At 36.2% G+C, this 16,002-nt stretch overlaps 1 protein-coding gene across 1 annotated transcript; it reads right to left on the bottom strand.

The window, feature by feature from the left end:
• Positions 1-415: 415 nt before the first annotated feature.
• On the bottom strand, positions 416-15,148 carry LOC141632793 (uncharacterized). Its single transcript, XM_074445305.1, has 8 exons — positions 14,992-15,148; positions 13,061-13,145; positions 3,819-4,821; positions 3,528-3,724; positions 1,807-3,458; positions 1,459-1,700; positions 1,154-1,301; positions 416-852 (listed from the first exon to the last, which is right to left on the bottom strand). The coding sequence occupies exons 1-8, from the start codon at positions 15,146-15,148 to the stop codon at positions 416-418; spliced, it is 3,921 nt and encodes a 1,306-aa protein (XP_074301406.1).
• Between the last annotated feature and the right edge of the window lie 854 nt (positions 15,149-16,002).

The raw sequence follows: 16,002 nt of genomic DNA, 5'->3' as shown, positions 1-16,002 counted from the left end.
AGTAACTTAATTAAAACTAAAAATTTGTGATTTATTGGATAAAGCCACAAAATATTGATGTATGTTGTATATTCTGATCCTAAAATATTTTTAGATCATTTTTATGATTTATGGTATTTTATTCCTATTTTAATGATTTTTAGTTATTTTATTACATTTTTATGACTAAAATGGAAATTAAAATGTTAAAAATAGTTAAACTAAGTTTCTGACCTTGAAATTTTTATATGACCTCACATGAAAATTTTATGTATTGTATGTAAAATTTTGTATTAATGAGGTTAATATTTCATGATTTATGATTTTTTTTTTTGGGAAAAGTTAAGTATATTAGAATCAAACTCAAAAGTGTTACATCAAGTTTGTATGGCAACTTCAAAAAACCTATATGGAACTATACAAGCATACAAAGAAACTATAAGATCAGAATCCAACTGCTATCTCTCTGACTAAGTTTGTTCATATTGAGCCGCTGGAACCTCAGTTTAATATCCTTAATCACTTGCTGGACAACAGTTTCAGGCCTCTTAAGAAAGAAAGACACCCGAGCCTCATTTCTGCACATCCATATCTGGTATAGTAGAGCAACATAGGCCACACCAAACACTCTCTTCTGCAGCTTAGTAACATTTCTGGCATTAGAAAACCAGTGAACCACATTTGCAGGCTGAACAGATAACCTCATTGAAGCCAAGAGTAAGTTAAAACAATAGAGAAAATAAGGGCAGTTCATAAAAAGATGCTGATGATCCTCAACACAGACACGACAAATTTCACACAAAGGATCCACATTCAGACCCCTTCTAAGCAATCTGTCCTTGGTAAGAAGGCGATGATGCATAATAGCCCAACCTATAAAAGAGGTCTTAGGCAAATTTAGGTTATTCCAAACCAGATGACACCAAGGGACAGCTGCACACACTCCTCTCACCTCATATCCCCGCTTTCACGGTATATGGAAGACTGAATTGAGCCACTTGTCATTGACATAGGCTTGCTTAAATTTTTGTAGAATAAAAGTGATCTTCCTCCAAGACCAACTGCAATCGGGAGGAACCTTATAATCGACAGTGTTGTCCTTTCATATACACATGGTTTACCCACTTTACCCACATATGATCTTTTTTTGAAGCAAGCCACCACACATACTTACCCAACAACGCAACATTCCAGCTACAACTATCCTTGAACCCAAGGCCACCTTCAGTCTTTGGCCTACAACAAGTATCCCACCCTACATTAGGAGCCTTGGCATATTCAGCCTTGCCCCCCAAAGATAATTTCGACATATGGCATTGATCCTATTCATAATACCCTTAGGTATCAAGAAGATAGTAGCCCAATATGAATGAAGAGTGGTAAGGACAGATTGAATAAGGGTTAACCTCCCAAAGATAAGACAAATATTTAGCACCCCAACCTCCGATTCTTGCAACAATCCTCTCGTTAGCTTCATACCTTGATTTTAGTCAATTTCTTGGATGAGATAGGAACACCCAAGTACTTGAAAGGTAATTTTCCTCTATGAAATCCAGAGACCTGAAGTATATTATCCATATGAGCAGCTACCATACCATTGAAAAAGATCTCAGACTTATCCTTGTTCAAACTCAATCCAGTAGCAGCAGAAAAAGTAGCAAACCCCCTGAGCATCCACATGATTGCAGGCTCAGTACCTTTGCAGAATAATAAGAGGTCGTCTGCAAACAATAAGTGATTTAAGTCTGATATGACCACATAAAGGGTGAAAACGAAACCCATCTTGCTATGCTACCACCCCTAAGATACGTGACAAATACTCCATACAGAGAGTGAACAGAAGAGGAGACATGGGATCACCCTGCCTCAGTCCCCTCTTCCCATGAAAGAAACCAAATAATCCTCCATTAACAGCAAGAGAATAGGTAGTAGAGGTAACACAAGTCATAACCAGCTGAATGAAATGACAAGGAAAGCACAAAGCCTCAAGCATTTGTTGTAAGAAGGACCATTCCACGGAGTCATAGGCCTTCCTAAGATCAATCTTGATTAAACAACGAGGAGAAGCTGCTTTCCTATTATATAACCTAACCAGATCTTGGCAGATAAGGACATTATCCACAATGCTCCTCCCTTTCACAAAACCCCCCTGATTAGGACTAATAATGTCAGGCAGAACCTTGTTCAATCTGTTGCAAAGGATCTTGGCAATAGCTTTGTAAATGATATTCTGACAAGCTATTGGCCTAAAATCAAGCACACTTCCAGGGTGAGGAATTTTTGGAATCAAAGTGAGAGTAGTAGTATTCACTTGCTTAAGTAACTGACCATGATGGAAAAAGTTTTGAATAGCAGCAATGACATCAGGCCCTACAATTTCCCAGGCATCTTTAAAAAATTGACTCGAATATCCATCAGGTCCTGGTGCCTTAGTGGAAGGAATTGAAAAAATACAATCCTTAATCTCCTCAGAAGTGACAGGAGCAAGCAAAATAGCAGAATGTGAAGCTTGAACAGTAGAGCCAGTCCTAACAGTAGGAACATGAACAGGAGTGGTAGACTGGCTGGTGCCAAGAAGAGATTTGTAATAAGATAAAAAAGCTTCCTCAATATCCTCAGGGGTAGAACACAAAACCCCCTCCTGATTCTTAATGGACAAAACCCTATTATGAATATGCCTAGCTCTTAAATGTGAGTGAAAGAATCTGGTGTTTTCATCCCCAAACTTTATCCACTCAACTTTAGCTTTTTGAGCTAAATAACTGTGCTGCATTTTGTTTAATTGATCATAAGAAGCAGCTGCTTCCCTTTCAGCCGCCAAAATAGCCATATCAGTAGGATTATCATGCATCTGTTTTTGCAAATCCTCAAGTAACATCTTAGCCACACCCACAGACTTCTCAATATCAGAATACCTATTGTTATTAAGAGCTTTCAAAGGAGTCTTCAACAATTTAAGCTTCTGAACCAAACTATACATCATAGTCCCAGCAATGTTAGTATTCCAAGTATTCTGAACAACCTCAGCAAAATGATCATCCATACTCCACATGTTGTAATACTTAAAAGGAGGTTTTCTGTGCACTCTATCCTGTCTTCTGAAACACACTGAAGGATTGTGATCAAATAATCCTTCAGGTAAGAAATGAACATAAGCATCAGGATACTTAGCCATCCAATCATCATTAATAAGGAACCTATCAATCCTGGAGAAACCCCTAACAGAAGGACTCTGCTTGTTATTCCAGGTAAAGAAGGCCCCTTTACCAGTGAGATCCTGCAACCCACAATAATCAACACACTCCCTAAAAGCAGCAATTTCATTCCATGTCACATCTCTGCCAATTCTCTCATTGAAATGTAGCACATTGTTGAAGTCACCACAAACAGCCCAAGGACCAGAATAGGTATCATGAAAGGTAGATAAATGCTCCCAGAGCTCACCCCTCAAATCATCCTCATTGAAACCATACACAACACTGAAATAAAAAACATCTCAAGACCCATTCTCAACAACCTTAGCAGAAATGATTTGAGAGCCAACAAACAAGATAGTAACACTGAAATAAGAAGGATTCCAAATAAGCCAAACTCTCCCCCCATGGTGAAACACATTATTATTCACACCCTGCCAATGTGTACCAAGATTATTCAGCACCTTAGCAAAGTCCTGCAACTTCACTTTGGTTTCAACTAAACCATAAAGACCAACATTATTATTATTAAGAAACCTCCTTACATCTAACTGTTTATTAATACTATTAATACCTCTAACATTCCAGCATCCAATTTTATCCATTAGAAATATTGATAGGTGTAACCTCAGAACTCCCACTTACTTTTGCCTTCCCTCTATCCCTTGCAGAAATAGCAGCAGCATAAGATTTACTGGGTGACACCATAGCAGACCCACTCTGATGCTCCTGTCTAGCAACCTGCTGCAAGACACTAACAGGAGTGATAAGAGAAGAATCATGATGGGTGACACCCCCAAATGGTGGAGGAGAAACTGCAGGACCATTAGAAGCCACTGGAGGATTGATCACCTTCTGCACAGGCCTCCAAACTTTCTGAGGAAACTTAGCAGTAGGTTTAGGGGGCCTGTCCTGCCTAGTAGCTTTAGGAGGCTTGCACATTTCATGTGTATGTCCAATCCCATTACAAGTAGAGCATACAGTCGGTTTCCATTCATATTCTACTTGTATGCTGATCTCATTACCTTTCTCATCCAAAAACCTCAGTTCTTCAGGAAAATCCTGGCCAATATCCACTTCAACAAGCAATCTAGCATAACCTAATATAGTCTTAGCCTCAGTAGCAGCATCCCGTTTAAGGAACTTCCCAAGTAGCCCAGCAAGCTTCTCCAGACTCGACAAACTCCAAAACTTGAGAGGCAACCCACAGAGCTTTATCCAGATAGGCACCGAAGGAACTCGTTCTTTCTGTAGACTACAAGATTCAGTCCAAGGTCTCACAACCAACGGTTTATTCTCAAACATCGGAAACCCTTGTTGCAGAACCAGAGCCTGAATCTCATTGGAGGGGAACCGCACAATGAAGACACCATTAGGGAAAAAGGATATTTTATCAAACTTATGCTCCCCCCAGAGATTATCAACAAACTTGTGAAGAGTTTCCCAGGAGGGGTTTCCCCCTAACACATAGCAAACCACAGCAGACTCCCAAAATTTAATCTCAGAAGAAACATCAGATTCAGTCAATTGTAACAGCTTTTTAGGATTAGACTCAGGAGTAGATTCCTTAGGAGGTTGAGACCGGTTACCTGACACAACAGTCCAGCCTGCCTCGGTTTCACCGGAGTCTCCGACGGAACAGATGGTTCTTCAACATAGTTACTCAATTCAATAAACGGTATACCAATAATATCACTCATATCCTTAGTTTTGTGAGCATCGCAAGAGCGCGGTACTCCCTGAATACCATGAGAAAATTCTGGTGATTCCATATCAAACCCTAATTCCTTACAATTATTAAAAGACAAACGCAGCTTAGCACGAGATCGAATTCTACTATTTTTTTGTGATTTTAGCGATTTTTTGGTGTTTTTCCTTGCCATTTTGCAATTCAAAACCCTAGAAAACCTAGAGAGAGGTCAAAGGAACATCTCTCTAGCATCGCTTTTCTCTGTGAATTATGATTTATGATTTTTACGAGATAAAAATGAATTAAATGGAGGTAAAATTGTTAAATATAGTTAAACTTCGAAATAGACCATGAAATTTTAATATGTTGTCACATTCACATTTTACTCACTGTGTGTAAAATTTGTGATGAACTTGATTCATTTAGGATGATTTATGAATTTTTAGTATAAAAATGGCATAAATAGTGACTATTTTAGCATAAATAGCTAAAACGAATTACATGGCATGAGAAAATTATTTTAGGTTGAATTTACATCCCACTTATCAGATATAAAGTGGTAAAATTGACTGGATTAATTTTTGTATACTTTAGATGTTTTATTTGATAAAACCGATAAATTGCAACTATATTTTCTCGAAATAAATTCGAAAATTTTAACCATGATTTTTGACATTATGAGTGTCATGGATATATTACAGAATGTTCAAACATTTAAAATTCAAAATTTGAAACTATTGTAATTTAATTTGGATTTATTTCATAAATGTTATGATTTTAGGGTAAAAAATGAGCATAAAAAAAAATTAAATCAAGTTGAATTATTGTCAAAAGTTGAGTGATGACTAAGTTTTGAGACCTATGAGTGTTAGGATAATTAACTTGAACTAAAATTAGATTTTCGTATTATTTAGCGATTTTAATAAGTTAAAATCGTGCATTTCGATAAAAGCGGGTTATATAATCGATATAAGTTAAATAGGGCAATTTGGCACATAATTTGGCATGATAGACACATATTATAATGCTGCATATTTCATTGTTGAATGTCATATTTTATTTATGTAATTTTGAATTATGTAATTCTATCTTAGTATGGCCTTAGTTTTAATCAATATTACCCGTAATGTAAGGGAATATTGATTCCGTTGTAATTTAATGTGATCTCGTATCACTTTTATTTTACTTGTTTTTCATATTACAAATGTATAATAGGAATAACTTTGTATTTTTATTATTATTTTGTTATTCGGAAAGGCGTTCCGATAAAGACGGTGTTCTTGGGAGGCGTACCACTTGAAGATTCAAGGGACCAAAGGAGTTGATTTCCGAATATGTAATAGATTATTTGATTTTCTATTTTAGGAAGCCCATACTAGGAAATTATTATTTGCTTTGCATTTCTTTTAATATGTTGCATGCATTGCCAAATTTCCATAAACAACACATGCATATCATATCGAGTAATCGACCGTGTTAATTATAATTCTCGTTAGTTTGAAAATTTAGTTCACTTAAATTTGATAGATAATAAATTGACTCGACCTCACACATTTTAAAGATTGAGACATAGCCTTACCAAATAGTAGGAACCCATGAATCTCAATTTCATAAAAGTACAATACGGTATTGAAATATTATACCGGGGTACTCACAATTGACGTTGGGCTAAGTTGGGTAATAAATAGTTATTACACTTCGAAAGTTTGGTTGACCTCAACGAAGGTATTTTGCGACCGTAGCCGCAAAAGGTTCGGGCTAAAGATGAGCTTAACGTAAATTAATCGACCGAGAGTTTTAATTGTAGAATCGGTTAAGAGGGTTAACCCACCAAGATTATATTAGCAAAAGGTGTAGAGGGCCCGTTGGCTCACATCCAAGTTAATATGAATTTTGGATCTCGGAATCATTTATATATTTGGGTGGAGATAATTATATAAATGCTAAAACATGCTAAAATGTTTTAGATATAACGATGAATGTTACTTTTCCCACTATTTCGTTGTTTTTTAATATTGTTCTATTTCATTACTCCTACTCATATGCGATATCATTCGATTGTAACACGAGTCTCCGCTAAACCACTATTGCTAATGACAAAAGAATCTCTTTCTAAAATGAACCGTATCATAGATTGTGGACTAGCTCCATAGGAATCGTTCTATTCCATAGAACTCCATAGGAGTTATCCTATGTCATATAAGATTAACATCTTAAAAATTACTAAACATACCTATGTACTATTTCTTGTGAAGAAATATGACTAGAGGTAATGATTAGTCAAAATATGTTTTGATAATATTCTTATATGCATCCATGGTTCAAAAGTTTTATTGCTCAACCCAAACATTTTGTCATCAAGCACTTAAGTAGTTAAGAACATGACAATGTTAAATTGGTAAATTAATTTGTTAGAAATTTTAATTGACCAAATACCACAATAAGAGTTCATCCTTGTGAAGGATTAACTAGGAATTTATTTGAAGATAAGTTTTCATCAAGTAGAAATTCTTGAAGTAAGTGGGAGCAATAAAAGGTAAGTACCTATCTTAATTGATAAAGATAGAACTGGGCTTGAAAGAAAATGTGTTAGACACTAAAATAGATACACACCCCAATAAGTAAAGATCAAGGAAGTTGGTTGTGTGACTCCAACATATTCCTTCTTGAATATCTATGACATTGACATTACATTCTTGCCAAATATCACATCATGAGTATTTGATACAAATTTATAAATTTCATCATATTTGGCATTATCAGGTGATGACTAGTAAGAATAAGTTCAAAAATTCGCATGAATGGAACTAGGGTAGTTGCCATTTCATCCATGAACATATGAATGTTGTAGTGTACTTATTTTAGTTTTGTATTTAGAAATGTACCTCAATAATTGTTATGATGTATAATATGTCTAAATAAGAATATAATTTGAGTTTTGCACAAAAGGTAAAGGGTTTTACCATTATGCAATTAAAACAAGCGTTGAACTCTTACATACCACGATTAATTTTATGGTGAGACCATACAAATCAAGGTAATTATATTCAAACTAAAAATAAATTTCATATATATCTATAACTCAAGTTGGTAACCCCAATCATTTCTCAATTCTTGATTGAAAATCGAATTTAGAAACTAGTTTTCACTAGTGTCTCAAACCATTTGATTGAGAATCTTTGGTGTATGCGAATCTTGTATTCAAAGCAAGATAATTCATGTTTTTCCTTGAAAAAGATTATGAATAGAGTAATATATTCGCCCTAATTACACTTTGAAGTGTATGGTAGGATATAATTTCAATCAGAAAAGGTTATTACTTCTTCATCTCTTTTACCTACGCACTAGGTAGATACTAGGTATCCACTTAATGAGGTAAGAAGAGTAATTCTTTGAATATGTTCAATGAATGTTTAAAAAGTATCAAAACCTAGAGATCATAAAAACAAAGTATTAGTACTTTGTTAAGGTAGGGAACAATTAAGTGATGACTTTTATCTGCACCAAAAGAGTGTGATATCGTATCGCAAGATCACTTTCATTATGATATGATTGAATCTTTACAATATAGTTGGAGATAGTTTCTGTTGTAAAATTTGTTTAGCATTTAAATTTTTCACTAAAATACAACATGATAAAGCAATCATCTACTTTTGATATGAGATATGGTTAGGCATGGTACCTAACTTGTAGCTTGTTTTGATAGTAAACATGTACTCTCTCTTCCTACTTGATCACGAGAACAAAGGGTTTGTGGCTCGTGATACTGTCTATTAAGAAAAGAGGATTATTTCTTAAAGACAGAGTGGGAGAAAATGTTCAAGAGCCACAAACTGAGCATAAGACATAGGAAGATGTTCCTTCTTGGTCAAAATCAGTAATTATTTCTTCGAAATCTAAAGTGGACAGGAGTCATGTTATTTTTGAAAGTAACAAACTGTAACTTATTAAGATGCTTTATCTAGTTTTAACACCGCAAAACTCCGAAATGTGTATAAACATAAAAATGTTTATTTAGCTTGGTTGATTGGTAGAAAAGGGTTTTGCACGCAACAACAACGCTTTATTGAATTCAGATATGATTTGACAGTTGGATTTTAAAATCATCTTGCACGATTTTTGTATGCTAAGGTAGGATGCAAACTTAAGAAGAAATCTTAAGTAGATGTCAAAGAGTTGAACTTTATGTTTTGGTCATGAGTCATGTGATAAACTTTTCTCGAATTGTCGAGTAGTTCTGTTTATACATGGAGTTTAGTGGGAGTAATGTGGTGTTACTAGTCTTATATGTAAGGGACATATTAATCATTGTGAATGATGGAAGACTTAGGAAAAGAATAATACATCTCCAAGGTATCCAGACCTATAAAGATAGTTCTAAAAGGATATTAGCGTTAAATGAATATTCTTATGTTAATAAGAATCTTGACAAGTTCAAAAGTATTGAACATGTAGAAATTGAATCCACATGCTTCCGCTGCGGGATTAATTCATTACGCTAAGATGTATCACCATTCTTAAATTTCGTATACTTGGAGTATGACGAGAAGTTACAAATCAATTTTTTTAAAGAAGTCACTATATAGCCATATAATTCATTGGTTAGTACTCATGAAGCACTAAAGAGATGAAGCTAAAGTGATTAGAATAGAGATGGATTTATGTGCAAGAAGTTACACAAAAACCATATTCTAAACACATAAGGATGGTTAGAGAACCATCTTGGCTATATTAATTAAGGAGGATATCCGCTAGAAACATTCTAGCCAGTTGAACAATGAGATATTTACAACGGAAATTGAGTACATTTACAATAATGAGATATGCAAGAAGGAAGGAAATCATATTAGGATTCGGTTTTATGAATTGGAGGAACTATGATAGTTCGTTCCAATAACCGAAGGTCCTATCCCTACACACGTTGAGGACATTGGGAGTTATTCAAGGCAAGAGAGCCTATGTCAAGATTGGATCTGGACACGTACTCAAAGAAGTTCTTATAGTACAAGATTATACACAAGAATGGGAAATAGTATATAGTAAGGTTAGGAAGAGTGCAAAGTGTTGCTGAGACTTACTAACCAAAGGCCTTTTCACAGGCTTAACATGATAAGTCATGTCATTTCAATTGAGTTGAAATGTGCAATTATTTACAAAATGGAATATGGATTATAGATTATGTAGTAATTGACATGGTATCAATTTTACATATGTGATAATGCATTCATCGTTTGAGTTTTATTAAAAACTCTTTTATTACTTTGTTATATCCAAATAGGTTGTAAGGAAAACGTTGAACCCTATTAAAGTGAACTGGATTAACATAGTATTGGCCCATAGTTACTTATATGAGGTGACGTCTCGAAGTGACTAGAGTCTGATGTGATTGATGGCAAGTTCAAGTGCCATAGAGTCATAAGGGATGACTAGTCGATCAGATAGGCAGACTGTATGGGACACTCTGTCAGGCAGTGACCGCTTATAGAGTTCTGGAAATTCATAAAGCCTGGTCGTGGAAAGAGCTGCTATAGTATTCTTATGAGTCAATTCTTTTGACTAGAGACTATTCGCCCAAGTTGGCACAAATTCTAAATGACTTTGATTTATACTCTACGACTGTCGTAACTGAGGTCAAATGAGTATATTTTGGGTCATGATGAACTTTGGTTATACGAAGGGAATAGTGCGATAGGAATTGTCCACCCCCTTGTCAGGGTCATCTTAAATCTCAGGGCCACTCGAGGAGTAGTGAACTGAAAATGCGTGGCCACGCTCGGAAAGTATCTACGGTAGATAATGCCGGTAAGACAGTTACTCTCCAGATCGAGGAACTCAAGACATGATCAAATACAAGTACGACCTGCATGACACCTTGGATTGAGTGGGAGATTGTGATAGGACACGAGAATTGGTGACGCACACTTGTCTCGGACAAGTGGGAGATTGTTGGAGTATGTGTCCTCAACAATAGTGCGATCACATGATTTAAAATTATAATCAAATCTCATAATAAGAATACATAAGGGATGATTCATTTATATAGCCAACTGATCAACATTAATCGGTAACGATTGGCTTGATAGAGTTTGACGTTATTGTCGTAGGACGGTGGTGGTCAGTTGATCCCTTAAGGTCACACCTATAGACTGATGCCCTAATCAGTAAAGGTAATTAGTTGTATATTGATACAAATTAATTAATTCCTTAAATAAGAATAATGTATATTTATGAGAGGAAATATGTATCTTATTGTAATGTGATTAAATAAAATTCGATTTAGTGGATTAATATATTAATTTACTAAATAATGTTGAAGTTTTATAAATATTTTGAGATAGAGGTAATTAGTTGTTTGCATTTACAAAAGGTTGTAAATATAACTGACTAGCTATTATGGGACCCATTATATATTGATATAATGATAAAATATTACTCAATAAGCTGAGTGAATATATGTTTATTAATTTGTCACATAATTGTTGTATAATCAAATTAATATTTAATTATGTAAGATAATTAAACATAAGACTTATAAGAATTTGTGGGACAAATATTATAAGACAAAAATGGACCCATATAGGCACATGTGTACCGTCTAAAGTGTGATGATGGTGGAGTTTTTGGTTTTGTCATTTAGTTGTTGGAAAGATGCTCCAACATCTTATGACACACCTTATAATCATAGCCTACAACCTACACACCAAAAAGGATGGTGTATAAGACAAATTGAGAAGACCAAAATGCTCTATATGAGAGCCTCTTGGACGGTACATGCATAATGAATGAGAACAATTTGTTTTTCTCATTTTTTACTATACCTTCTCTCATAATATTCTACATGCAAAGCCTCTCTCTCATTTATAGTTTTCTTTCTCAAAACCTTGAGAAGATTCAATCTAAATTGTTCAAATATATTACTAATATTATTAATGTAATATATGAGTATTAGTAGTCATTTTTAAGGTAGACTACTAAATAAATATCTAGCATATATTATTTAGTAGTGATAAGGGCTAATCTTGGGTGCAATCAAAAGGAGGGCTCCTAATATAGAGTCTTGGAGGATCATCCTAATACTTATCATAGCTCAAGAACAAATGAAGGTATGAGACCTTACTTGTGCCCAAAAATCCGAAAATAACAATGTAAGAACCATTGTTTTCTCATTTTATTTCTTAATTAGTTATGCATGCACTAGATCTTAATGAACTAGAGTTAATATGTTAATTAGTTCACTATTAGAAGAGTCTAATAATAGGTATATGAACCTAACACTCTCCGTCTTCTATTTGTAGATGCGTGAGCTATCATAGGCATTTAGCCTAGACTTCTCCAATTCATCTAGCTGCAATAAACGGTTCTGACCACACAACTTAGGATCATAGTTTAGTTCACGAATGGTCCACCAAACCTTACACTCTAATTCAATAGGTAAATGACAAGACTTCGCATAAACCAACCGATACGGTGATGCACCAATCGGTGTTTTAAAGGCAGTCCGATAAGCCCATAATGTGTCATCTAGTTTAAGACTCCAATCCTTCTGTGATTTAGAAACTACCTTAGCCAGAATTTCTTTTAGTTCCCTATTAGAGACCTCAACCTGCCCACTAGTTTGGGGATATACCCCAGACCACGACAATGTTGGACACCAACTTTAGACAATATAGAAGTGGATTTCTTTTTTTTTTAAAGTGCATTCCCCCATCACTAATGACGACCCTAGGGACACCAAATCGGGGAAAAATAATCTTTTTAAATATTTTAATCACGGTCTTGGCATCACAGTTAGGTGAAGCAATTGCTTCCACCCATTTAGACACATAATCTACAACTACCAATATAACAACTGTTACCTTTACTAGATGGGAATGGTCCTTGGAAATTAATGTTCCAGACATAAAAAACCTCGACCTCTAGAATGCCATTTTGTGGCATCTCATGTGTCTTAGTTATATTCTCAGAGCGTTGGCAAGCGTCACAAGCTGAAACAAACACTTTAGCATCTGCAAATAAAGTAGGCCAATAAAAACCAAATTGAAGTACCTTGGCCACGGTTCGCGATGAACCGTGGTGACCACCATAAGAGGATGAATGGCAGCCTTCTAAGATTGCTTTGGTCTCCCACTGCGGAATACACCGTCTGTAGAGACCGTCTGCACACTACTTAAATAAATAAGGATCATCCTAAAAGTACTGCTTAGCATTATAAAGAAACCGCTTCCTCTGTTGATAAGACAAGTCAGGTGGCAGCTCGCCACTGGCAACATAGTTAGCCAAATCTGCATACCATGGATCATGGTTAGTATTAGTAAAAACAGCAAATAAAGAATCATCGGGAAAAGAATCATTAATAGGCAAAGGATCCTCTCCCTCCTGCTGCGGCAATCGCGACAGATGATCAGCTACTACATTCTCTGCGCCCGTCTTATCTTTGATTTGTAGATCAAATTCTTGGAGAAGGAGTATCCATATCAAAAGTCGTGGTTTAGCCTCCTTCTTAGCAAGAAGGTGTCTCAGCGCTGCATGGTCAGTAAAAACAGTAACTTCTGACCCTATTAAATAGGAACGAAATTTCTCCAGCGCATAAACCACAGCTAACAACTCCTTCTCAGTAGTGGTATACTTCACTTGAGCCTCATCCAGAGTTCGGCTTGCATAGTAGATCGCACTCAAAGCTTTGTCTTTCCGCTGGCTCAACACCGCTCCTAGTGCATAATCACTAGCATCGCACATAATTTCAAACGGCAGATCCAAGTTAGGAGGCTGGATAATCGGTGCTGAAATCAAGGCTTGCTTTAACATGTTAAAAACAGAAAGACACTCATCAGTAAATACAAAGGGGGCATCCTTAAGCAACAGCTATGTAAGCGGTTTAGCAAATTTTGAAAAATCCTTAATGAATCGACGATAAAAACAGGCATGACGAAGGAAACTCCTCACTCCTTTAACATTAACCGGAGGAGGCAATTGATGAATCACTTGCACCTTCGCTTTATCAACCTCAATGCCCCTATCAGAAACCAAGTGCCCTAAGAACACTCCCTCGTTGACCATAAAATGGCATTTCTCCCAGTTAAGCACAAGATTAACCTTAATGCAGCGCTGCAACACTTTATCGAGGTTAAATAGACAATTATCAAAATCACTTCTATAGACACTAAAATCGTCCATAAAGACCTCCATAATAGACTCTATATACTCAAAAAAATATCCCCATCATGCACCTTTTAAAGGTGGTAGCGGCATTACACAAACCAAAAGGCATCCTGCGATAAGCAAAAACACCTTGAGGGCAAGTGAAAGTAGTCTTTTCCTAATCGTCTGGGTGAATAGGGATATGAAAGAACCGTGAGTATCCATCTAATTAACAGAAAAACTTATGAGAGGCTAACCTTTCTACCATCTGATCAATGAAAGGAAGGGGAAAGTGATCTTTCTTCGTGGTGGCATTTAGCTGTCTTTAGTCTATGCACATCCGCCAACCAGTCACTACTCTAGTAGGTATCAATTCATTTTTATCATTCTTGACCACAGTAGTTCCTCCTTTCTTAGGAACCACCTGAACTGGACTCACCCACTTAGCATGACCAACAGAGTAGATAATACCTGCATCCAGTAGCTTCATTACCTCAGCCATCACAACATCTTGCATCTTCTGGTTCAGTTTGCGCTGACCTTGTCTGTAAGGCTTGTGATCCTCCTGTAGCTCAATTCTGTGTATACAAATATCAGGACTGATGCCCTTAATGTCGTCCAATGAATAACCCATTGCAAAATTGGGTGCATAAGAACCATCGTTGGAAACCATGATGAGGCACAGAGTGAACCAACTTCTTAAACGTAGTCCACGCTTTATTCAAATCTTCGGTGGCCAATTGTGTAAAAGTGGTGATTTTGCCTCTCAGTGCATTGGTGAGCTGTGGTGGAAAATATCGTCTGTAAAAGGCTAAAGCTAGGGAATTCCAGTCAGTAACACCAGCAGCTTCCCTATCCAAGACTCTCAACCATTCCCGGGCGTCATCAGTCAAAGAAAAAGGAAAAAGGACTCCCTTGACCCTATCCTGTGTCACCCAGCAGATAAAGGAATGGTAAAGTAATACTCCGTGAACAACTCTATCTGCTTACATGGATCCTCACCAGGTACCCCTTTGAAGAGAATTCTCTCATCCAATTGTAAGTAGGATGGATGAATCCCAAAGGTGCCTGCATCTGTAGTAGGAAGTAGGAAACCTTTAGGCAGAGAATCCACCGTAGGTTCTGAGTGACTGGCGATGTTCGGCATTTTAGCAAGTAGAGTTGAAAGAACAACAGGTATGACAATGTCCTTTTGTAAGACAGATTTCCTGCAACACTGTTAAAGCACTAGAGAAAAAATATGAGATCAATCTCAAGGCGAGTGACAAACTTAAAATAAAGCAACAAAATTACGCCATCTCCCCGGCAACGACGCCAAAATTTGACACGGCTGTCGCAACCTTATCAAAAATATAACCAACCGGTTTCTAATGAATGCAGAAGAGGTAGTCGGGTATCGAATCCACAAGGAGATAGGAAAATGTATGCTAGACTAAGTCCGTCTGAGTAACTATTTCTTGGGGGTTTTGAAAGTTTGTTCTAATCTACTGAGATTAAGAGAGAAAGAGAGTAAAGAGAAAGAAAGTAGAAACTTAACGAGTTTACCAAATAGAGAGAAATAGCTAGGACATTCGGTTCACCATGATTCTCAAGGAGTCTAGTCTAGGGTCATAGGTTAATGGAAAATCGGTCAGCAGGGTAGTGAAAAGGTCCTTTCGGTTCGATATTCGCCCTAAAACATTACTAACTTAGCTTTCGCCCTCATTAGAACACTTTAATATTCACTGCAGGTCTTACCCCTTCCAATCTTTCGATCCAGGTCAAGGTGTACCAAAGTTAATCATCTAATTGCGTCGACTCAAGTAGACAAGTACAGTTAATTGCAGTGATTAACAACACATATCTAATTTGCACTGAACCCTAGTCATCTATTCATAATTCCCTTAAAATCATGGCTCCCCTATGTCATAGCAAAAGAGATTAGCTATGCATAATTATTGAATAAACAACAATAGTATATAAACTAAGAGAATTAAACATAATAATAAATCGGTAAATAAT

The sequence above is a fragment of the Silene latifolia genome, chromosome Y, assembly GCF_048544455.1.
Source record: "Silene latifolia isolate original U9 population chromosome Y, ASM4854445v1, whole genome shotgun sequence".
Classification (NCBI taxonomy): Eukaryota; Viridiplantae; Streptophyta; class Magnoliopsida; order Caryophyllales; family Caryophyllaceae; genus Silene; species Silene latifolia.
The sequence above is the reverse complement of the archived record's forward strand: the minus strand, read 5'-3'. Positions and strand labels throughout refer to the sequence as shown.